At 62.3% G+C, this 24,481-nt stretch overlaps 1 protein-coding gene across 1 annotated transcript in view; it reads left to right on the plus strand.

The window, feature by feature from the left end:
* The window catches only part of TSNARE1 (t-SNARE domain containing 1), a 90,549-nt gene that overhangs the window by 27,266 nt on the left and 38,802 nt on the right, over window positions 1-24,481 (plus strand). The window contains 8 exon segments of the mRNA XM_046020542.1: window positions 4,285-4,410; window positions 10,374-10,523; window positions 11,522-11,725; window positions 11,728-11,845; window positions 11,847-11,885; window positions 11,887-11,990; window positions 21,308-21,385; window positions 22,101-22,170. Of these exon segments, the coding sequence (XP_045876498.1) occupies window positions 4,323-4,410; window positions 10,374-10,523; window positions 11,522-11,725; window positions 11,728-11,845; window positions 11,847-11,885; window positions 11,887-11,990; window positions 21,308-21,385; window positions 22,101-22,170 (851 nt within the window). The 5' untranslated portion in view covers window positions 4,285-4,322.

A 24,481-nucleotide genomic window follows, 5' to 3' on the forward strand; every position in this document is an offset into this window, starting at 1 on the left:
CAGCCCCGGGGACACAGGGCCGGAGGAGGCTGGCAGCCTGGCTCAAGGAAGCTGCGCGGTGGGAGGCCTCCTTGGGAGCCGACCTTGTTCCTGTGGCCTCTGGCCCACCGCTCTGGGGCGGTCCAGGGCTATTCCTGGGCACTGCAGCCCGGCGGCATCAGTCCTGCCCTCCAGCTGGGCCCTGATGCAGCTTCCGCCCAACCGGGCCACCGGTGGCCCCAACGGCCTTTGTCCAGCTGCCCCCTCCCTTCTCATTTGGCTCTGCCTGCTGCCCGCCCTTGCCTGTGGGGGAGCCGGGACATGAACTGGCTGTGGGTGGGTGGGTGGGCGGGAGCGGCCCAGGCACGGGGCTCCTGGGGAGCCTGGGGGTGAGCCTGTGGCCCCTCGCTGTCTGCCGTTGCCGGGTCCCTCCGGGTCTCGGGGTGCTGAGTGGCCGGCTGGGCCGGGTGCATGGCGGCAGGCAGAGGCTGGGCGCTGGCATTTCGTGTTTCTGTTCCCCAAGTTGGGGTGCCTCTCCGTGGCTCAGGTGTGGGCCACCTCCATCTCCCGCACAGCGTGGACATGTGCTCCGGGCACAGCAAAATGGATCGCAAGTCAGACGGTGGCGGCTGGACGTCTTTTCTCCTTCCTGCCTCCGTAGACCAGCCATTCGTTGCCCTTCCCAAGCCCGGACGCCACTGAGGGCAGCTGCCTCGGCCCCTCTGTCCCTTTCTTCTGCCCTCCTGTGTTGGGCGCACGGAGACCTCTTGGGCTGGGAGAGTCCCCAGCGCTGTGCACCTGGCCTCTGTCACTTCCTGCCGTCGGTGCTGGTCACCGCGGTGTGCGTTCTGCCTTCCCATCCCCCAGAGCCGTGCCGTGCCACTCCCTTCAAAGCGGGGTGGCCAGCTCCTTCCTGCTTCTGTGCAGACGTGGTTTGAGCTGCTTCCTCGGGGGCTACCAGACCCGCCCCGTCCGGGTTCTTGTCAGGCCCCCCAGGTCCGTGCACCCTCCTGTCTGAGCCCTCGTCACGGATACTCTGGCTGACTCCCAACTAACGTTCATGTCCTCAAGGCCAGGACCAGGCCACCTCGTTCACATTGGACACGGTGGACACAGGGTATATCTGCGGAGTTGTGCCCCGGCCTCCCAGGTGCCCACCTGGGCTCCTCGTAGCCCCTCCAGGACAACAGGGCCACTCTGGGGCCGCCCTGCAGATATCTGAGAGGGGGCTGCGTCCCCGCCCGTGCAAGCCGCTCAAGGCAGACACCCCACAGCCCGCTGCTCGGCTTCCAGACTCCTCTTTCTGGATGACGGTCTCATTGGAATCTTAGAATGAAGCTTTGGTGTGTCAAGATGAATCACGTCTGAAGTTTGGAGGAAAAATGAGCCCTACACGGTCGTTTGACACAAAGCAGCCGTTCCTTTTTCCTTCCCCAGACTTAGCGACGTCTGAGCCCGCAGCTCTCTGGATGCCAGGTGCTGCCCTCGGTCCCGAGCTCCGTCACTGCTGCTGCCGGTGGGCAAGTTAGGCGTGGCGTGTCGACGTGCAGGGTGAGGACTGACGTGTGCGTTCATGCACACACTCGCACACACGCGCTCACGCACACACATGCACGTGCAAACCCGCACACCCACAGCGGCTGAGCCCATGTGCACCCACACGCTGGAGCACACGCGCACGCACACCCGAGCACACGCACGCTCATCCGCTGCCCCTTGCTGCCCCCGGATCCCTCCGGGCTGCACCGTCCCGTGGCAGGTAACGGAGGCCTTTCCTGACTAACTACATAGCTGTCGGGGGCCGGACCTCGTGGTGAACCCGGATCGTCCTCCCATCCCGCTCACTGCGTTTCCCTGGAGCCTGGTCGTGTCCCTATGCCACCGATGCCACCGTCTTCCCTCTCTCACCGAGGGAGTCTCTCTGGAACCTTCTGCCACTCCGTCAGCCAGCCACTCTCCCAGCTCCGGCACAGCGTCTGCCCCGGGGCCTTCCCTTGCTCCTGCAGCAGGCGGTCCCGGCTGACTGTTCCTGGATCATCTGTGCTGGGTGGAGCATGGCCTGCGTCCTCTCCTGGAAGGACAGGAAGGGCCCGATCCCTGTCTGGAAGCGTCTTCTGCGCCGCTTGGGGCCACCGTGGTTTTGGGTGCAGTCTTTGTGGGCCGTGTGCCCCGCAGGGTGGGCCCCTCCCCCATCCTAGCGCTCCGCTCCACGGCCATGAGCTCTGGGTCGTGCGTCCCCTTCCCTGGGTGTGTTTGTGTCCCCATGGTTGCTGTCCCCGGACGTGGGAGCACAGTTGGTCCTGGCCTGTTCGTCTTTCCTTCCGCTCCCTCGGTGGTGTCCCCCACGCCATCCCGGCCCCGTTCCACTGAGCTCTGCACTTCCACGCCCGCCATGCCCTTGCTCGGAGCCTGGGTGTTTGTTTTCTGGGCGCCGACAGCGGCCTGCTGGGTGTTGGGCAGCGTCTCCTGTCTCTCGGGGTGGGGGCGAGGGGCTGGGTGACCTGGACTCGTCCTCAGAGGGGCCGTGCAGTGAGATCACGGGCACCAGGGTCGCCCTGCTGGATCCCAAGCCCTTCTCTGCCGGCCGCCAGCTGCATGGCCTTGGGTGCCCCATCCCTCGTGCCTCAGTGTCCTCGTCTGCACGTGAGCCAGCAGCGGGGCTTCCTTTCAGTCTCTGTGCGGACGGAGTGTGAGCCTGTGGGAGGCGTGTGGGGACGTGCGGGCCTGTGCCTGGGCTCCGGGTGCCCGCTGCGTGCTTACGCCTTTACGCCGTCCTTCCCGGGATTGCTTTCTCCATGTTGCGTCCCCACGAGTCCCGGGCTCTGTCTCCGCATCTGACGTGTTCCCAGTGCGGCCCGGGCTGTCAGGCGCTGGCGAGCAGGCGGGTGCCTGGGACCCGTGGGAAGGAAAACCATGTGCTTTCCCCAGGGGTCCCCAGAGTGTGCAGACTGGGCATCCCTGGGGGTCCCCAAGTCCCTGTCGGGTCCGCAGCAGCCCCTGCAGACAGCTCCCCTGTGTGCGGCCAGGTTCTGTCCTACGCTCGGACCAGCGTCGCCTCAAGCCGACCGGAAGCAGGCGTGAGAACCGGCACATCTGTCGAGCCACCGAGAGAGTCACCAAGAATCAGACGCTCTGGCTCTTCTACCGAATGGTTTCATCCGGGAGAATGCGGCTCTGGTCCGCAAAGACGTCAGTTTAACCTGTGACGGGCTTCTTGTCACTTTGAGGCAGAGTGGTAAATGTATCTTAAAAACTTCTTTTCGATTTCCCACGCAGTGAATATTGGCAGATGTCACCACGTAAGCTATAGCTCTCTGGGGTTTTGGGTGAGTCCTAGCCGCGGGGTGAGTCCTAGTCCCACCGACCCCAGGGACTTGGGCCTGCTTCGCGCCGCCCCCGAGCTCACCTGGGTCCGGGCCGAGTGGAACCGGGCTTGCAGGTGCGGAGAGCCCCGCCCGGCCCGCTGGGAGCGCTGCACCAGCCACATGGCGTCGGGAACGTGTGGCCTGTCGGGCAGATGCTGGGCGAGTCCGTGTGCTCCCAGTGGCCCCGTGCGGACACCCAGGAGACCAGTGACCCTGGAGGATCCCAGGGGCCCCTGTCAGGCTGGAGACGTCCCCCTCCCCGCCATCCCGGAGCCGCGGGTCCCCGGCGGAGGCGATCCGGTGGGTGGGATGCTGAGCCGTCTCTGGCGGGGACGGCTGCATTCGTGCTCGGGCTCCGAGACCGGCGGAGGTTTCTGAGTGCCCGCCATCAGTGTGTGTCACCCGCTCTGTACGGCCGGCCCGGGGGCAGGTCCTCTCATGACCCTGGCTTTGCGGATGAGGACCCTGAGGCCGGGGACGGTCAGTCTCTCGTCCCAGCTCCGTAGGGACCAAGTGTCAAGGTGGTTTCAGCCCCGGCAGCCTGTCTGTGGCCGTCCTGCTGTCTTGTGTGGCTCAGAAGGACTGAGCAGGAGGGGGCAGGTGGCTCAAGCCCCGGGTTCTCAGCTCGGTGGGGGTGGGCTTCTGCAGGGGTGAGCACGGGGCCCTGCGGCTCTGCTGGGGACCACCACAGGCTTCGAGACATTATTCCCAGTGCCTGTCCCCACACGGGACAGTGGGACAAGGCGGCACCTTGAAGGGGCTCCGTGGGCCACTGCCTGGGCCCGGGAGGAGCCCAGCTGAGCTGAGATGTGGGCCTGGGGCCGCCTGGGGTGAGGAGGAATTTACGTGGGCTGGTGGTGGGGCGGGCAGGGGCCCGAGGGCACCTGAACCGGAGCGCTAACTCCTCTCCCCCTCCCGACCCGGGTTTCATCTCCTCCAGCTCTGCGGGAAGGCGGCGGCCCTGCTCCCGGTGAGAAGATGTCCTACGGATCCATCGCGGGCAGTGGTGGCCTGGGGAGCCGTGACCCTTTCGGGGGACCCTGCAGACAAGGCTGTCGACCCCTAGGTAATGACAGCGGCTGGCAGTGCTGGCGGCGGGCGGGGGACAGGTGGCAGTAGGCGGGTCTCTGCCGTCGTGACGGTTCTTTCTCACCCGTGTCGCCTGTGGCTAGGGGTGGGTGACCCCAGCCTTGGCTGGGACGGGGTTGTGAGTGTTGGGCTAGGTCAGCAGCACGGGAGGCTTTTCTGGGTGCGGCTGCCCTGCCGAGGGGCCAGACCTGGTGTCTGTGGTTCTGCTGGCACCAAGCCGGGGGGCACCGAGCTGCTCTAGAGGTGCCTGGGGCTTGGCCACTGTCAGAGCCGATGGACGGCCTGGCCTGGTCTCCCTAGTGACCGTGCGGTGCAGGCCTTCATTTTGCAAGTACAGAGGAGGAAACCGAGGCTCGTGGGGCCGGGGAGGTGCCGTGCTTCTGGCACAGGGCAGAGCAGCGCTACGTTGCCTGCCCTCTGCCCAGATGCCCTTGCCCCGGGGGCCGTGTTGGGGGCTTCCTTGCTGTTCTCTCGGGTTTGGCTGACCCGGCTCTTTGTCCCCACACCACACCTTGCTGTCTTACTGGCCGTTTGCTGGTTCGGCTCCCGAGTCCCTGATGCCATGAGTCGCTGTTCCCTTCTGTTTTCCTGCTCCGTGACACCTGTTCTGGTCCACGTGTGAGGGCCACTGAGCGTGTGTGGCCTGTGGCACTGTGGGGGGCTGTTGGCACTGCCTGGGCTGCCCTTGGCGCCCCGGGCTCACCCATGGAGTGGGGGCTGGTGTCGGAGGGTGAACGTGTGCAGCCCGAGGGCCGGCGTGGTCTCCTCGGGCTTTCATCTACATTCATACGTGCGGCGACCGCTGGCGTGGACCCATTTGTCCTCCAGCGGACTCTCATTTGCCATCATCTTACTGACTTGCCAGGTTTCCTTACGTGCTTTGGAAGAGAAACCCTTGTCCGCTTGCTCTGTGTCTCTTCAGTTGGCTTCTCAGCGTGGCACCTGCCAGAGAGTTCCTGGGGAGCGGGGTTCTCTGCTCCTTCGTGACTCACTCGAGCACGCCCATCTCTTCTGACCGGTCTGCGACTCTGTCCGGTGTGATGAATCCTACACGAGATGACCCTGGTGTCTCGTGTACTCTCCTCGGACGCTGATGGGACTGTTGTCCGTCTGTGGGTCTGTCCTCCCCGTCACCGGGCTTTGATCTTTGTTTGTGGGGTGGCGTGCAGGGAGGGCGGAACCATGACCCCATATTTCTCTCTCTCAACCACACGCGGTCCTGGGACTGTTTATTCAAAGTGCCGTCCCCTTCCTACAGACCCGCAGAGTCGGAGCTCTGCGATGAAGGGCGTTTCCGTGTAGGTTCTCCTGGTCAGTTTTTCCCTTCCTGTGCAAAGTTTCGCCTTAATTTTCCGGGTTAGGGTTTCTGATGTTCTTCACAGCAAGTGGCTCCACTTGTTTTCCCTCGGACAGGCCTTGGGGGCTTGGCACTTTGCTCAGAACACGCATTTCAGAATCCCCTCGTCAGGTTTGCGGTTTGGGCTGCAGCTGCCGTGCGCCGCGGCGTGAACGGGGCGAGGACGGGCGTCCGTGCTGTTCATGGGCTCCAGTGCACGGGCACGTGTGTCTCTCTCAGATCTTCTGTCGTGGTCCTCAGTAAAGTTTTACAACTTTCGTTATGAAGACCTTGTATGTCCTTTATGAAGTTGAACAAAAAACGCCACATTTTTTGCTATTAGAAGAGGTACCACTCCGGGCATTACACGCTCCACAGCTTCGTGGCCGGTACGTGTGTGCGACGATGGGTTTTTTTTAAAAGGCATAGTCCAGAGATTCTGATTTTTAAATGCCTTGTTTTTAAACTTCCTAAATGTGGACAGTTTCCAACACAGGGAAGCAGACTTGATGAAGCAGCGGTGCCCAGAGCGGCCCCGTCTACCTCATCCGGAGTCCGCTGTGGCCGTCCGGCGGCTGTGACCTCGGGCTGCCGTCGTGTCATTCCGTGGCCAGTCCCAGATGCGGCACGCCTCCCGTCGACCTGTGCCCTGCCTCTGCGGGGGAGGGGCTCCGTGTGTGCATAACCAGAGCGTCCCATGCATCCGGGCATCTCTGAGGGCTTGGTGGCTCTGTGGCGCGTGGCCGGGCCGTGGAAGACCCGCGTGCAGCAGTCGACTGACCGGCCTTTCGAGTCTCTCTGACGCTCGAGATTCCCCTCCAGCGTTTTGACGTTTGTTTCTCTTTCTGTAGAAGTTTATTTCTGGAAGGAACCATGGTTTTCCTGGGGAGTGTCACTGGTGTTTGTCTGCTGGCTTTGTGTTGTGCCGTTTTGCTGCGCTCCCGTGGACTGTCAGAATTTGGGGACTCTCAGGTATTGCGTTTGGACGGGGTTGTGTGTACGTAGCAGCATTTCTTTCCTCCCCCAATGTGTCCGTTCTTCTTCCCGCCTTTCCGCACTGTCCGGAGCCTCTGTGACGCTGGGCGACATGGTGCTCCTGTCCCACACGGCGTCTGGAAGATGGGACTGCACGTTCCTGAAGTGTTTCTGGGGTTTTGCTCTGAAACCGTCCAGGCTTCTAAAACCACGTTTCCCTCGCGGCGTGCCTGTTGACTGGCACTTCTCCCGTCGTCAGCACTGTCCGGCTCTCTGCTGCTTCTTGGGTCAGTTTTGCTAAACTGTTTTCTGAGACACGTGTCTGCTTCACTAAAAGGCTCGGATTTATTGAAATTGACGGTGGACAGAAGCCGCTGGTGTCGACAGGGCAGGACTGTGGTGTGGCCGAGGGCCCGGCCCGGCTCTGCCTGCCCCGCTCCGCTGCTCCTGCCTGAGCACGGGCGGTCGCGAAGGCTGAGGCCGCGCACGGCCCGCCCGTGTGGTGCCGCTGCTTTGTCAACGGTCCCGCTATCCGCGTCACATCCTCTGTTTCATTTCTCAAAGCGCTCATTTGTGCTTTCCCTGTTTCCTCTTCTTACAGTCAGTGTCGATTGAGGCTTGGCCATTCCTACGTCTCCCGAAGAACCGACTTCGGGTTCTGCTGGCGGTGCTCTCCGCTCGCCCTTGTCTTTGCGTTGATGCTGTTTTATTTTTCTGACTCCCAAGTTGGATGTTAATTTACGTCACTCATCTTCAGTTTTTACTCTTTTGTAGTAAAAACTCTTGAGGTTGTAAGTGTGCGGGCGGCCACTGCGTCAGCTGTCAGACGTTCAGGGGTGTGCGGCGTTTTTAAAGTTCGGTTGTGTTTTCTTATTTCCATACGATCTGTTCTTTGACTCGGGAATTACTTGTTTTTTATCTATTTATTTTACTATTCCCCCCCCCCCCGGATTTATTTAGAACCATAGTTCATTGTTTCCAACCGTGTGTCATTTTTTTTCTAGTTGTTTCTTAAAACAAGTTCTACTTAATTGCGTTTTCGTCAGGAAAGGACCTACGTGGTCCTGATTGTTGGCCGTCATCGAGGCCCGGCTGTTGCTGACACCCCACCCCGTCCTCTGCAGGGGACACGCGGGAAGGCTCTCACCGGTGGGCTGGCGCTCTGCAGGACGCTGGGGCCAGGCGGAGAGCCCCGTCTATGCAGGCGCCGCTGCCATCACCCAGGACCGGCTGTGTGCCAAGCACCGCGGGGCACACGCGAGCCTGTGGCTGATTACACGGGGCTCGGGGTGATCCCTCGGAGTAGGATCACGGCAAAAACATGGCAAAAAGCCAACTGGCAGTTTCCTAACACATAAAGAACTCATGTAAATCAAAGGAAACCCTAAAAATCTTCCTCCAAATGGCCAGACCTGTGAAGAGATAGGAAACCCGGCTGAGCCTACCGGCTGCCCAGACAGACGGACTTGAAGGTGGCCGTGAGCCCGCGGAGCTGGTTTGCTCCGGAGGAGAGGGTGTGGTGTCGGCTGCTCCCGGACCGCTGCTGCCCCTCCCCCGGCCGCCCCGCTTCGTCCTGCGCCACGAGGATGTCATCAAGGCAGTGTGGGCCGACAACGCGGGAGTGCGGTCACCACTGGGCTGAGGGAGGCGGCTGTGACGTGGGCGTCAGCTAGAGCTGTAGAAGGTCGCTGGGTGCCTTCTGCACACGTCCGGACACGGTGACAGGTGCGTGGAATGAAGGAAAGTGAAGCTGCGTCCACAGTCTTCTGACTGTGCGAGACCCCGCCCCTGTGGTCACCGTGTCCACCTCCGCAAACGGTCTTTATTGTTTCTTTCTCATTGTCTGTGTTTGACCTTCCCCCAAAGTTTTCGGGTCATGTGATTCTGGAGGGCGGACTGGACTGGCCCCTTCACAGGTGTCTGGACCACGTGGAGAAACCAGGAGGAGGTAGGCAGGGCCTGGGCTTCCGTGACCGGATGCCAGCACGGGGAGGTCATCGCGTGGTGATGTGGGCAGTGACGTGGGCCACCGCCAGCTGGTCCCCTTTCTCTCTGCTCCCCACGGGAGGGGCTCTGGGGGCTCCGAAGCAGATGGTGACCCTGGTCACCAGGTGCCTGGACAGCTGTGCCTCTTCTCACACTGGTCTAGACAAGTTCCCGGGCCTGCAGGAGAGCCTGGCGGCGGTTGTCTGGGGGGAGGACCCATCCCACAGGCTCCCCACCAAGCCCTTCGGGAAGAGGGCAAGTGACAGGATTTGCCCTGATTTGCCCTGTTGGGAGATGGTCCCTGTCCTGGAGGCTCATGGTCAGACCCTCAGACCCGCCAGAGACATCTGACATAGGGGCTCGGCCATGGCCTCTCTCTCCCGGGCTGTGACTGCCCAGGTCCGTGCCTGCCTCCCTGGATGTCTAGGAGAGCTCTTGTCGTCGGAGTCAGAAACCCACTTTGCTGTAGTTGGCTGTGGCGTGGGGACCTCCCTCCCCAATAAGCTGGCCTCCCTGCCCTTCCTTCTCCCCCAGCTTTGGCCGGGAGCCCCGTGGGCTGCCTGTGCACGTTGGGTCCCTGCTGTCTGCAGGCAGAGGATGGCCGAGATGGCCTTTTGAGGCCTCTCCCCCCCCCACTTGGGGTCCGGGGGGATCACTCGGGGCAGTCCTTCCCATCCCTGTCGTGCAGTGCATGAGCTGGACAGCTGTCCTCCGTTCTCCATTCTCTTGGGACATGCGAGTCCAAGGTCTTTTCCGAGAAGGAGCTGCCTCAGGAGCTGGGTGCTGGGGCCGGCCGGGACAGGCCATGTCCCCTGGGCTTCAGGGCCGCTGTGGGCGTGCTTGGACAGCTCAGCCGTGACCTCCTAGAGCTCACTCCACGGAAACTGCCCTTCAGAGAGCTCCAGAGCAAACAAGGTCGCACAGATGGCCGGGGCCACGGGCTGAAAGGTCCGTCTTTCAGAGGTGGTGAGATGTTTTTATGAGGTGTGTCTTATGGTTGACAAATTCTGGCAAAACGGGTGTAGGACGTGTTTCTGAATCAATGAGAATGTCCTTGGGGTCCGCCCCTGTGCAGGCTGATCGGGGGTGCGCGTGGGGAGGAGGCCGACCAGTGCCGCCCCGCCGCCCCTCAGCCCTGCAGCCTAGCGCCAGGAAGGACGGGTTTTGTCTGTACTTTCACTCTCACTGTGCCCTGGAACGATGTTTTATAAATAGGTTGGTGCCGTGGTGATTTCACATCGTCGCCAAAATCCCGACGTCCTTACCACCCGGTTGTATGTGTCTTTTGTCGCCGATGGGTGATAGCCGTGGAAGGCTTGGTCTGGTCTGCGGGCCACACCTACAGCCCTGCTCTCGGGGATTTTGTCCTTGTCTGGGCCTCTTAGAATGATCATGGTTTTAAGATTGGGAACATTTAAAGTCCTGGATTTGCCGCTGGTCTTCAGCCAAAGCGGCTGTTGCCCAAGGTGTGGCCGTCTGGGAGCGTTTCTTGGAAGAGGTTGGCCCAAGTGGACTTCTCGGCATGGACACTTGGAGGGCTCAGGGCACCTGCTGTCCCGTGTGGGGCCTTGCTTTGCCAGCAGCACCCCGAGCTGCTGTGTGGGCAGGCAGGGTGTAACTGTGATGTCCCTTGCGGTCTGTAGAGTGCGCTAAATGTTGGACTGAGTACAGAATCCGCCATTTCCCCTGCCCGTCTCCAGAGAGCAGCCCGCAGGACCCCTGTGTGGGCAAGGATGGAGAAGGTGATCTGGGGTTGGCGGGCACGCCCAGAGGCCCAATGGCGAGGAAGCAAGGTACTTCCACTTGGGTGCTGGGTCTGGGGGGGACCTGGGAAAGGCCACCCGGAGATGCCAGGTGCTGGGGGGAGGGCTGGCCGGCGGGAGCTGGGTGTGTCAGCTGGGGAGCAGGGGACAGCCGCAGCACAGATTCTGGGTGGCCCACCCCTCACCCCCACTCACCTTCCACTCCCCCAAGGATGGCAGCCGGTGTGATGTGGCTGGGCCCGTGGTGGGAGGGCCATCGTGTCATGGCTGGTGCTGGTAAGGGCCCCCTGGGCTCCAGGGAGGAGGCTCAGCCTGTGGGGCGAGTTCCTGCAGCCCCTTCACTCCAGGGCCCGGCTGCTGCTCGCAGGGGGAGCGGGTGAGGGAGCGTCAGGGTCCTTGGCATGTGCATTAGGGAGGGGAGGCGTGTGGGCCTCCGAGGAGCTGGGCTTTCGGTTGATAGGGGGCCTGGGGGAGACAGGCCGCCCTCTGAGTGCTCCCCAGGGGCTCACACATCCCTCTGCCCTCAGGGGCTCTCAGTGTCGGGGGCTCGCTCTTTCCTTGCATGCGGGAGACCCTTTGTCTCATGGGGGCTGCCTCTTCTGCCCTTATAGAGGGTCCCCCTGCCCCCTGGCTGGCCCAGGTTGGCTGCTGAGGTGGGCAGAGGCCTGCAGGCTGGGTGCTGTGTGCCGGCCCAGCCCAGGGACCCCCAGGAGCGCAGGAGAGAGGGGCTGTGGGCGCACAGAGGGAGTGGAGGCCGCGGCCACGGCGATCTGCCTGCCCTCCTGCTCCCGTCGTCCACTTGCCCGTGCGCTCACGGCTCGGCAGGAAGGTGGCTGGTGCCCGAGGCAGTCTCAGGGCTGGGGACTTGGACCCGGGCCTCTGGACACCCTGCAGGGATGGGGTGGTGCTGGGTGCAGGCAGCCACGCCCGAAGCTGAAGCCACAGAGGAGGAGGCGGTGCCCTGGGAGCCACGGCTGCCCCCCCACCAGCCCCTGGCCTTAAACACCCGCCTTTCGGTGCCTTTCCAGGGCCAGGGGTCACCCCTGAAGGCAGTAGGATGCCGGAGCCGCCCTCGCCACCCGCTGCCGGCCCGAGGAAGGACTCTGCCAGCGGCGTCCACAGCCGGCTGGCGGGGCCCGGTGCCACGCGTGCCAAGAAGAGGAAGCCCAACTTCTGCCCGCAGGAGACGGAGGTGCTGGTGGCCAAGGTCAGCAAGCACCACCAGCTGCAGTTCGCGCGGGGCTGCTGAAGGCCGAGCCCGCCCGCCGGTACCGCGCGTGGAGCCGCATCCTGCATGCCGTGAGCGCGCTGGGCTACTGCCGCCGCGACCTCGGGGACCTCAAGCTCAAGTGGGCGCAAACTGGCTGAACTCTGGCGCGCGGCCGTCGGCCCCGGGGGCCCCGGCCCTGGCCCTCACGCCCATGGAGCAGGCGGTGGCCAGGACCTTCTCCTGCCAGGCTCTGTGCCCCGAGGGCTTCAGCCCGGAGCTGCCCCGAGGTGAGTCCCTTGCCCACGCCGGCTGGCGGGCAGGACGTGGGGACCTGCCGTGGCTGCTCCCCGTCCCTCCGCCCAGGAGCTTCCTGCCGCTGCTCTTGGGGTGGCTCCTGCTCCTTCGCACCCACCCTGGCGTGGCCGCGCGGGGACATCGAGGCGCGGCGGCTGCTCTTGCCTCCCCTGGGCTTTGCCTCTGCCCGCTTGCGCCCGGCTGTGGGGTGGGGAGCTGGGTGCCCACAAGACGCGGTTGTCTGCCTCCTGCCTCTGGAGCGGCACCTGCGGGAAGAGCCGCATTTTCTCCTGCGCTCACACCTGAGATCCGAGCTTTCCAAGGCTGTGGTTCCGCCACCTTGTCCTCCGTGGCCCGATGCTTGTCGCCTCTGCCCTGCTCCAGCCCGGCTCCTACCCTGTCTGCTGAGTGCGTGACCAGGTGGCAGCGCTGTGGTCTGGAGGGCCGGGCTCTGTTGCTGGTCCAGGCTGGGCCAGCCCTGCGGCGTCAGCACGGGCAGGTGGTGGCTCGGGGGCAGGTCGCCTGGAGCCCGTGAGGTCCTTCTGTGGCTGTTTTCCAGGGGGAGTTGCTCTGCGGGCCATGACTTCTCCTCGTCTGCACGGTGGGGTAGAGGGTCGATGGGCGTCAGCCCGGTGTCTGAGAGCCCAGCGGGTGCCTGCCGCACGGACATGCGCAGTCCCTGTGGGGCCCGCGGGGCACAGAGATGCGTGGGGGCGGCTGCAGCCACGGGCAGGAAGCGGGGAGAATGGAGGCTGAGCCCAGATTCTGGCAGTTAGGGCCGGGCCTGTCTTTTGTGCGTGCTTCCTCGGTCGTAGGTGGGTGCCGGCGGTAGGTTCTGAGGACCGTTTCTCCCTCTTCACCTAGTCTTTGAACCGGGGCTAGAAAAGACACCTGGGGCGTCAAGAACAAAGCAGGAGCAAGCCCCCAGCCCCTGGCTCGCACAGCTTTGCGATTGCTTTCCAGACGTTTCCTCCGCATGAGGTCCTGGAGGGTCAGCCTGCCCTCGCAGGGGGAGTGGCCGTCGACTGTCGTTTCGGGAGCTGTTGAGCGCCGTGGGGTGCTACCCTGTTATGGGCCCCGGTGCGCGTGCTGCTGCTCGCTGGGGATCCCCTGCAGCCTGCCCACGCGTGGATCTGGCCCTGCACCCCCAGGCAGCAGCGCCCGTGCACTGGGGCGCTGGGTTTCGCCCAGGCCTGTCTGCTCGGCAGCTGAGACGTCCCCTGACTTGCTTTGCTCATCCACATCTGGGGCTCTGTATCGCCCTTGGCCTTCTCCTGCCCAGCCCTTCCGCCAGCCATTTGTCGCACCCGGGAGCCGCCGCGGTGGGGCAGAGCCTGCTGTCCGCTTGGCGCATGCGGCCGGGCAGGCGGGGGCAGTGTTGGGTTCCAGGGGGTCTCTGCGCTCCCACCCCTCCTCCAGCATCACCGGTGGGGCTGCGGCTGCTGCCTGGGGCCGGGACAGGAAGGGCAGGACTGGGGCTGCGGAGGAGCTGGGCCCCTTGGCGGCTGGAAGGCTTTGGCAGATGCACCGGCGGCTTCAGGTCCCCTTCCTGCTGTGGGTGGATGGCGCCGCGCACCTGCGCAGAGGTGCCCCTGGGACAGGAACTCTGACTCGGTGGTTCAGCCGCGTCCCGTCATCTCTGCTCACAGTAGAAGCAGAGGGCAGGGAGGAGGACTCCCGGGGAAAAGCTAGATACATTCTGCCAATTTTACTTTTTTTATTTTACTTTATCCACACCGCAGGTAGGGCCTGGGACCCGGCTTCACGGAGAGGAGCTCACGAGCGTGCGGCGCGTCCACATGTGAGGTGTGCCCCGGGGTGGAGTTTGGGGAGGGGCCCCTCACCTGGCCTGCCCCGGCCCAGGGCAGCTTCTGGCTTGCTTTGTGCCACCGCGGAGTGGGCCTCTGTGGACCCGTGGGCACGTGGACTCCATTGTCGGGGTCCGGTGGCGTGTCCTTCGTCGCTCAGGACTGGGCATCTCCTAGTTTCCGTCCTGTCGCCTCAATGCACAGTTCCGTGGTGGGCGGCTTTTGGCTGAGTGAGGGTCTGCGATCGCTCACCTCTGCCGCGGCAGACGCTGTCCCTCTCTGGGGGGCCGGGAACACAGCGCTTCATGTCTCTGAAACCACCAGACTGGTTTCCGGAGTGGCTGTCTTGCTCCGTCCCCATGGCAGTCCCACATGCTCCTGCCATAGGTGTGACTTTGGCTGGTCCCCGGCGGTGTGGGTGGGGGTGTCCCTGCAGCGGCAGCCGGCCCGTCCCTGGGGGGGATGCCCGTGCGCTCGCGGGCCGCGTGTACGTCTCCCCTGTGGTGGTCGGTGCTCACCCCGGGCTCGGGCCTGCCCCCGCCCGTCCTGGCTCCTGGCTCCTGGGTTCCGGGGTCGTGGGCCGCAGCCGCGTGAAAGACCGACTGGCGGGCTTGGTGCTGCCTTTGCTCTCCTTGATGGTCTTTTTGAAGTTTTTTAGGTTTTGATGTTATCAGTGTTTTCTTTTGGGCTTTCTGCTCTTTGTACCGCACCTACAAAGTTCTCGCCTGCTACAGAGTCCCAGAAGTATTGTTTTTTGAAGGTTTTTTTTTTTTTTTTGAAGACTTTATTTATTCTTTTGAGGGTGGGGGAGAGCATGGGATGCGGGAGGGGCCGATGACGAAGCAGACCCTGGCTGAGCAGGGAGCCCGACACGGGGCTCGCTCCCGGACCCCGAGGTCACGAGCCGAGCTGAAGGCAGACGCTTGACTAACTGAGCCACCCGGGCGCCCTGTGTTTGAAGTTTTAGCTTTTGTGTCTGACTGATGCGTGCGGAGTTCATTGTGAGTTTTGTGGCTTTGGGACTGGGGATCCGCGGACATCCAGCAGTCGGCCGCCGTTGCTTGAAGAGACCGAGTCACCTTGACACGTCACGCCGCCGCCGGAGGTCGACCCGTTCCTGGCGATCTGGGTCCCTGCTTCTCGCGATGCCAGGCCGCCTTGCCTGTCAGTAACTGCAGAGCAGGTCTTGAAGCAGGCGGGGAATTAGCTTCTCCGCCTCTGTTTTCTGAGAGAATTTGTGTAGAATTGATGCTCTTCTTCCCTTAACTCTTTGGCAGAATTCACCGGGGAAGCCTCTGGGCTGGTATTTTCATTGCGGGAAGGTCGGAAGCTACAGTTTCTCCAGTGTTACAGCGTCACGTGGTGGCCACGTGTCACCATCACGTGTCGTGGGTCACAGCAAGTGTCGCGGGGCACAGTGTCGCGGGTTACGTGTTCAGTGCTGCCCGACTTCTGCTGCGTCTCGTAAGACCTTTGGTCTTCGGTGTTTTCATGGGACCTACCCGCTGCGTCAAGGCTGCGGCGTTCGCCGCGAGCTCTCGTCCGCGGCACTCCCCGCGTGGTGCTGGCGTGCCGGTCCGGTCGGCACGGAGGCTGCCTCTCCCACTGCTGACATTTCTGGGTTTTCTCCGTTTCGTACTTGACTGGTCCGACTACACATCTACCAAGTTTATTGATTGTTTCAAAGGACCAGATTTCGATTTCGTCAATCTTCTCTGTTTATCCAACGTTGAGTTAATTGATTTTTGCTCCTCTTTGTTATTTCCTTCCTTTTCCTCCCTCTGGGGTTACTGTGCTTCTGTTGGATCGTCGACAGGAGCCGTTCTTCTTCCCTAACGTGAGTGTTTTGTGGTAAGTTTTCTCTGCGCGTTCCTTTACTTAAAACAGTTTTGCACATACAATGTTTTCGTTCATTCATTTAAAATATTTTTTTTAAAGATTTTATTTATTTATTTGACAGAGAGAGACCACAAGCAGGCAGAGAGGCAGGCAGAGAGAGAGAGAGAGAGGGAAGCAGGCTCCCCGCTGAGCAGAGAGCCCGATGCGGGACTCGATCCCAGGACCCCGAGACCATGACCTGAGCCGAAGGCAGCGGCTTAACCCACTGAGCCACCCAGGTGCCCTTTGTAATTTTTTCTCTAACGAATGGTGGTTCAGAAGCATGTTAAATTTTCAAGTAAGTCTTTCTGTTCCCAGACGTCTGTCTGTCTGCCTTCTAGGTTCATTCCGTTGTGCTCGGAGACGCTGTCCTCTGATGTCAGCCGCCGTATTATCTGAAATACAGCGGATCCTTCTGTACGTACCGCGCGTTTGACGAGTGTCCCCGGCTTCTGCTGGGTAGAGGGTCCTATAAATGTCACTCGGGTCCAGTCGATCGACGGTGTTGCTCAAGTCTTGGTCTCTTCATGGATTTTCCGTCTGCCGCCCCGCTCGCTGCCCGCAGGGGTGATGACTGTCACCAGACTGCGGATTTGTCTGTTCCTCCATTCAGTCCGTCGGTGTCTGCGTCAGACATCCTCATACTGCGGTATTGGGACCGCGCCCGCCTGGGACTGGTGTGTTGTCTTCATCAGCTGACCCCTTTGTCGCCGTGAAAACGTTCCTTTGTCTCTGCTCACGCGCGTGGTTCTGAATTCTGCATGCCGGCATCGCCGCTCCTAATCCAGTAAGGGTTAGGGTCTTACAAAATGTATTTTCTCGTCCTCCAACTTCGGCTTACGTCTGGTTGTACGAATGAAGTGCTGTTCCTGTGCTCCGTGTCCGTGGGTTTGCTCCCGACCCCATCTCACCACCTCTGCCTCCACCGGAGCGGCTGCCTTGGTGCCGTCCGCGGGGCCTTTGCTGATGACGGGTTCCGTGGTCTGCGCCCTGCAGCGTGGCCACCGGCGGCCACATGTGGCCTGCTCTCGATCACGAGCATAAAGCCAGTGTGCTGCCATCTTGGTGTCTGCCCTTTCTTCTCCTTTCTTCCTTTGGTGGCATTTTGGAGGAACTGTGCGTTGATTCCGTTTGGCGCCCGCTCGTGGCTCATCAGTGATACCTCCCGCTCTGTGTCTTAGTGGCTGCTTTGGAGTCCTGTGTCTGCCTGAGCTGCTGCCTGCGTGTGCCCTCAGGTCCCGCTCGGTCACTTCGCCTGCAATGCGGGAGGCTCACGCGGCCGACCCCTGCCGCCCTTCGGAACGGCGTCTTGTTCCTGCCTTCATCATAGTAACCCGTGTTCTCTGAGATAATCTCAAGTGAGACACGGTGTCTTTGTCTTTGCCCTTACGCCCGCCCTGCCACGCCCTGGCTTCTCATGTCCACCCTGTTTCCTTTTGCCATTTCTTTTGACCTGAGAGACTTTGTTTAGCGCATCCTGGGCTGCTCATCTGGCTGGGATGGAGTCTCTCAGCTTTTTTGTCTAAAAGATGTCTTTCTTTTTCTTCTATTTTTGGAATATATTTCCGCTGGGTATAAAATTCTGGTTGAAAGATTTTTTCCCTTCTTTTGGCACTTTGCCCTGTCGCCGTGGCGTGTTTGGGCGAAGCGCTCCCCATGTCTCGGTCTGTGGCGGCGGGCGTGCTCCTCCAGCCCCTTCGGAAGTGTCCTCGTCACCGCAGTTTTGATGTCTCCTGCGGTTTTGACTACTGTGCCTCGGGCTCTGAATTTTTAATATTTATTCTCTTTGGGACTTTATGAAATTCTTCATGGAGTTCTTAGTTTTTAATTGTGTAAAATTACAAGACTTTTGGTCCTTATTTCTTGAACTTCTCCCTCTCTGCTTGTTGCCCGCCTGTGGCTCCCCTCCTGTGGCTCCGCGGGTGCTGGGCTGCTGGGTGTCGGCCTGAGGTCCCCCGTGGCTCAGCCGCCGTGCTGTCCTCGAATCCACTCCCTTGTGCCCTGCATGCCGTCTGCTGCCGACCCCACGCAGGGGAGGCGCACGGTGATGTCCTCCGCGGGGTCTTCAGAAGTGGCCCTGCGGCTTTCCCGCGTCTCCGGTCCCTCCTTGCCGGGTGGACGCGCCCGTGCCCTTCAGCGCCGTTGCAGCGGGGAGGAGTGATTTTTCTCCACTACTGCTGTCGTCTCTGGTTTCTGGGTCTGACTCTCTGTTGACGATTTTTCTTACGGTTAAGGGCCCGTATGTGCTCCTGCTGCTTCGTGCGTCCCGGAAGTTCTAATTGTGAGTTTTGAGTGGTTTTGTGCGGTGTTTGGTTGTTGCACTTAAGTAGGGTTCGATTTTGGTTCTGGGGCAGTGGACGTGTGGTCTCTGTGCTGTCTCCGGCATTTCTGACGTAGTTGTCACGCTGAGACTGACTGTACCCGCCGCTCTGGAGGTGCGGCCTGGGCGGTCACTGCTGGATGCCATGGGGCCCAGGACCCCTGTCCTTCTCCTGGGAGACTTCCCTGAGGCACACCGACCATGCTGGGGAAGAAGGCGGCCTGCAGCTCCCTCATAACCCCTGTGCCCTGCACCCGAGGGGTGTCCTTCCCTGTGGAGGCGCAGACATGGCTTTGGCCGGAAACCAGGGGACCGGGTCTGCCTCACAGTCTCTCCTCTGTCTCCTCAGGCCCGTGGTCTGGCCTTGCTCGGGGAGGTGGGCGGGCTGGCGCTCCCCTGGGGCTGTGCTGGAGCTTGTCCATGATCAGAACGTCGTTTCCCATCTTTCATGCAGTTTTAGCTGTTTTCAGGGGGCGGTGATCCTGGGCCCCATTCCCTTATGACAGAAGCTGCTCTGCATTGTGATTCCGGGAGAAGCTGGCTGATTTTGGGGGGTCTTAATTTCTGGATTTCGTCGGCTGGCTTGCACCTCTGAGCCGAGAGTCGCCCCGTGTTGCTGACCTATGCTGACCACAGTGACCTCTTTGCGTCTTCCCTTGCCCGTTTCTCCTCTGTGTTTCCCGTGGTGGTGGCTGGCCCCCTTCCCACCCCAGTCATGCCTACGGGACATTTGGGCCCAAGGGGCATGACGTCCTCCCTCTCCCTCTGCTCCTGCAAGTTCAGCCTCCCACAGCCCTGCCGCCTCTTCCCTGAGGCCCGGACCCCGTCATCCTGCCCTCACCTGGCCTGGACCCTAGGCCTGCGTCAGTCCCCTGGGCTGCATGCGGCGGCCCTGCTGCTGTCATGCGGTCACCGTCTCGCCGCCTGCCCTGTCTGACGGTGGGCCCCCGGGTGTGGGCGCTGGGCACACAGTCCCTGTGAGCCTGTCCCCCCACCCCCCCAGCAGTCCCAGTAGCGTGTTTGGGGCCGTAGGCCTCTGTCCCCCGTGCTGCTGTGTCCGTGTCGTAGTAAAGAAGAGGTTAAGCCGCAGTGTCCCTGCGCCACCACCAGCGGAGCCCTCCAGCTGCGGCTCTGCCCTTGGCCGGTGACCCCCGGTCAGAGGTCATGCTCCCAGCGGGGAAGAGGTGCGAGAGGCCGTCCGGGCCGGCAGCTTCCTTGTAAGAGCACAAGGGGAAACTGCTCTGGGACGCTCTCACTCCAGGCTGAGGACTGTCCCACGGGCCCTCTCCGCTGCCAGGGAGTGTCCGAGCTGCGTGGCCGGGTGCGAGGACCGAGGGGAGCCTGGTTCCTAGGGAACGGGCCTCAGCCAGCATTCCTGGGCGCTGCTTTGGTGGGATAGAAGCCCCCGGGCCTCCCGCAGACCTCCGTGGGGGCAGAAGGCTGTCTGGGTGCTGGGCTGGGACGTTTGCACTCCCCCCCCTCCCCCCACCCCGTCCCGTGGGTCTGCGGTAGTTCCCAAGGCAGCCCGCTGACAGCCCCCCTCCCCTTCCCGCCGCGCTCTCCAGGCGAGCCCACGGCATCTTCAGTGCACACCAACCCCCCGAGGCTGGTGGCGGTGGCGTCGAGACTGCTGGCACACCCACGGCCGCTCGCGGGCCCCAGCCCCCTGCACCCCGGCCAGGAAGGGGCCTGCCCCCCGTGAGGCTGGAGCCAGGCTGGCGAGCTGCATCTGGGTCCCCTGCGGAGACCCGTCAGCCACCCCCGTGGGGTGTGCTCCCCCCCCACCTCTGCCCGTTCCGGGGCCACTTCCTCCTCCTCTCTGAGCTCAGCTGCTTTGGCCCCGGGTCCCAGACGCAGGTCTCAGAGCCACTAAGCCAGTGACACCTGTCATCTGGAGAGATGCAGAGCCCGGGGCGTCGGGAGTGGGCGGGGCTGGAGGGTGGCTGGCGAGCCCGTGGATGGGCTTCAAGAGGTGTCCGGAGGAAGACAGCTTCGAGAAGGGGGATGGGTGGCCTCTGCCCCGGTGTAATGGCTTCTGGAATCATCTCCACACAGACTCCGAGGACAGGACAGACTTTCAGAGCCACACACCTCCTCCTCTCGTTTCGTACCGCGGCGAGGGAACCAGTGTTGCCTGAGCTCCTGCTTGTGTCTGTCCCGTAGGAAAACTCCCACCAGCCTCCCCGCTGCATAGGCCAGGGCCTTGAGGCTGCTTAGTCTGGGGTGGGGGCCCAGAGGCCACGGCGTCCCATTCCCACCCAGGCCACCCTCCCCCCGACCCTTGTCATCACAGACAAGTCCCTGTCGATTGCCGGGAGACCTGCCCCGGTCAGCCTGGTCTGCCCCATCCAGGCTGACGTCCCAGCTTCCCTGGAGTCGGGGGTGGGCAGTGTAGACACCCATGTGAGTCCTTCCTCTCTCTGGCTCCGTCACGTGAAGAGCCCTGGCTGTTCTGTTGGTGGCCAGTGGCACCCTTTCCAGGTTCTGAGAATGAAGCCACCATGAGCGTCTTATGGGCCTGTTAGTGTTTCTTTGCGTGAATCCCAGGGGGCCATGGCCGGACCACGGGGCAGGCGGGGCCTTGTCCTTTAAGGCAGGCAGACTTTGCCGTCGTGGCCACAGTGTGTGTGTGGCCTTTCCGTCCCCCCAGGACTTGGTGGTGTCCATATGACATTCAATAGAGTTTTTAAAATTGAGTTAAAACTCACACGAGATGAAATTCACACAACATAAAATTCACCGTGTTATCCACCTTTAAATGTGCACTTCAGCGGTTTTTAGTATCTCCAACGGCATGTGCGGCCATCACCACGAATAATCCAGAACCTTCTTTTATCCACCAAGAAACCGCACAGCCATTAGCCCTCATCCCATCCCCGGCCCAACCCCTGGCTGCCGAGGATCTGGACACTTGGTTCCGTGGAACCAGGAGGCCCAGCGCGTGTGAGCGGTTCAGCTGTGCGGCGTGTCGTCGGCGCGGCCCCTGCTTCAGCCTCAGTTGCCGGGCGTTGGGTTGTTTCTGTCCTGGGTCTCCTACGTGTCCAGTGACCTCATGTGCGTGTACAGGAACTCCCGGGGGCCTGGATTCCTGTTTCTCTCCAGTGCGCCAGCACGGGGTGCGGGGTTGCTGGGGCCTCTCTGAGGGGCTGCCCCCTGCTTTCCTCCCTTTGCTGTGGCTTTGTGTGCCCCAGGGCGGGCTCAGCATTCCATCCCTGAGGCTCTGGGTGACCCCAGGCTGGGAGGCTATGACAGCCCGGAGCAGGCAGCCCCGTGAATGCGCGTGCTCCCCTCTGCTCTCTCCTAGCCACCCAGGTGGACCCAGGCGACCTCCAGGAGCTGTTCCAGCAGACGTCGGCCAGCGTCTTCCGAATCAACTCCCACAGTGAGTCTGTGGCGGGCCCGTCTCCCCCTCAGCTGACCCGGCCGTCCCCTGACTCAGCCACCCTGCAGCCCAGGCCCTGTTGTTGGTCCCAGAAGAGCGCTGTGCTCTCAGGGCAGGGTGGGGGCGGCCCGTGTGTCCACTGCTCCCTGCAGTGTAGACCTGTCCCATCCCCTGGAGGGGTGCCTCAGAGCCTCCCTCTGCCTGGTAGCACGGGCCGCCTCACGGCTCCCCGGGATCCGGGGTGAGAGTCCTAGCTCGCCCCATCCTTAGTTCCTGTAGTCCTGGGAGATGGGGGGTGGCTTGCTGCACCCTGGGGGCAAGGGCTGGTGTTTGTCCCTGAACCCTGAGCTCTGGCAGGTCAGCAGGGGAGTGCTGACAGGGAGAGGGGAGAAAGCCCCTCTCCAGACCTGGGGTGAGGCCCTCAGGGGCAGTTTCCGAGAGCTCGGAGACCATGGGCTGGACCTGAAGGGCTGGGAGAGGACTGTGCCTGGGGGACCCCACGGGGGTATGACTGGCCGAGTGTGGGGCTGGAACGGGGCTGTAGCACTCTGTCCTGGCTCTGTGTTCACGCTCACTGCGTGGTCTCCGTGGCCTCGGCCCCCCTGTCCTGGGGCTCCTTGCCCTGCCTCTGCTGGGGGTGGGGATGCAGCCCGGAGTCTGGGGATCACCCGGGCGGTTCCTTCTGCTCCTGATGCACGTCCCTTTCTCTGGGCAGTGACTTCCTTGGAGCAGAGCCTCCGGTCCCTGGGGACGCCGAATGACACGCAGCAGCTGAGGGAGAGCCTGTGAGTGTGTGATCGCGGGCATGCCCGTGGGTGTGCACATGTGTGCCCTACACCCGCTCAGGCCTGCCCGTCCGCAGACCAGCCCCACACCTGCTGGGACCACACGCCCGCCCCACACGCCTGAGGGCCAGCCGAGCCCGTGCTCGGAGCTGGAGGCCGAGCTCACAGCCAGCGTCCCCCTCCATGCACGCGTGTGGAAGCCCGGCTGCGCCTGCCACACCTGTGCAGACGCTCCCGTGCATGCCGGCGTGCACTCAGGTGTGAACCAGCGTCCGCCTGTGTGCACAGACGTGTGTGTCACAGCGAGCTCACGGGCAGGGCCTGCACCCTCGTGAGCACACCTGTGGGCACGCCGGCTGCCACGGGGGTGCCGGAGCACAGGCAGCTTGGCCACTGTGGACACCCAGCTGGGCCCGCGTTTTTGTGGCTGTGGTTCTGCCCTGTGGGCGTCCTGTTGGGCTTTCCTGTCTGCTTGCCCGGGGCCCGGCCCGGGTTGGACCGGGTGCAGAGCCAGCCCAGGGCGAGGCTGCCCTCCCCGCAGGAAGGCTTCTCAGGGACTGTGTCTCTGGGGAGAGACGGGGGGCTGGCCTGGCTGGCACAGGGCGGGGGGTCGCTCTGATTAGGCTCTGTCACCCAGGGCCTGCTGACACGTGATGAGAATGCCACGTGATCCCAGCATGGCCTGGGTGGGGATCCCTGACGGGGACCCTGGGACTAGCATGTACACCCTCCTTCCCCGTGCCTCCTCCTGGCCAGCGGACCCTGGGTTGGTTGAGCCCAAGCCTCCCGCCTGGGAAGGATGCTAGTGTGGCCGGTGGACCACACGTGCTCTGAGGGGTGTGGGCTGTGGCCGAGACCACGTGTCTCTTCTTGGCATTGGGGTCTATTGGAGAGGCCACAGCCCCTTTCCGTCTGTTTGTCCATCACCCTGTCCGTCTGTGTCCACCCATCCAGCCACCCACCCGTGCATTCATTCCTTTCTCTGTATGCCCACCTGCCTGCCCGTCTGTGTGCACGCCCACCGACGGGCCCACCCGGGCACTGGTTCACCCGTCCGTCTCACCCAGCTCCCCGTCCATCCGGCTTTCCTCCTGTCTGTCCAGCAGGCTGGCTAGGACCACTTCTGCCCCGTGTGGGAAGTGCTGAGCTTAAGGCAACCAGGGGCCCTTTGCAGATTTTACGTACGATTCTGTCTTTAATTATTCGTTTTGTTTCTCTTTTAAAAATAACGTATCGTTTTCTGATTGTGAAAGTAGCATATGTTCGTCAGGGGAAACGTGGCCACGCAGGATGTCTGAGTTAACATTTCGGAATTTCCTGCCAGCCTCTTCTCGAGTCCTTACGCATTTTGCAGAATTGGATTTCAGTGAATGATGTTCCGGATCCTGGTTTTGACTGTTAGGAACCCAGAGTGCGTGTGCTCTTATTACACGCGGGGAACATGCTCTTCAGAGCTGTTGAGTCCGGACGCAGCTGGATCTGGGTCCTCAGCGAGCTGACAGTCGGCCGGCTTGTCCGACCCTTCCTCTTTCTCGGTCCTGCGGCCGGAGTTCCCAGGAACCATGCTGTGGTGTGTCCTTCCGTTCACGCCTGTTTCCAGGGTCAGTGCCTGGAGCCGTGTTCCGGGGTTGAGCGGTGGGCATTTTCAGGGCCCGGGCCCTTGAGCGTGTTTTCTGGGCTGCCTTGCCCAGCTGGCCGAAGGCCGATGTCACCAGCGTGGGTTGGAGAGGACAGCTGGCTCCTGCTCCTTCCCCGGCCCACATGATCGAGTGTGGCTGGGGCCGTCCCCTGTCTTGCCCCGTTGGCCTCAGCTTTTAGACCCAGAAACTCTGGCTTTAGCACCTTCCTGTCTCCCCCCAGCCAGAGCCCCATCCCCCTGGAGCCCGTCTGCCTGCAGGGTAGTTCCTCACCGGCTGCGGGCCGGAGCCTTCCCGGCCCCCTTCCACCGTGGAGCTGGTGCAGCTGGTGAGTGTTAGCATCTGGAAGCGACTGAGGCCGGTGTAGGTTCCAGCTCTGTGTCTTCTCCACGCTGACAGTCACTGGGTTTGTATTTTGTGAAGCAGGACTAAAAAAAAGTCATCACCATGCGTTATCGCCCGTGTTTTATCGAAGGTAGAGGAGAGGACGCTTCAGTGTGACACGGTGGGCTCTGATCTCGGGAGGGGACGTTCCTTCGAGAACAGTAAGTCTAGTGACCAGAGAGCCACATGGAGTTGACCTTGACTTTCTCTCCTTGCATGAGACGTGTGGCTTTGCCCCTTGTGTCAGGACTGTGAGGGGACCCCGCCTTGGGCACACTGCCGTAGGCTCC

Source organism: Meles meles, chromosome 1, assembly GCF_922984935.1.
Source record: "Meles meles chromosome 1, mMelMel3.1 paternal haplotype, whole genome shotgun sequence".
NCBI lineage: Eukaryota > Metazoa > Chordata > Mammalia > Carnivora > Mustelidae > Meles > Meles meles.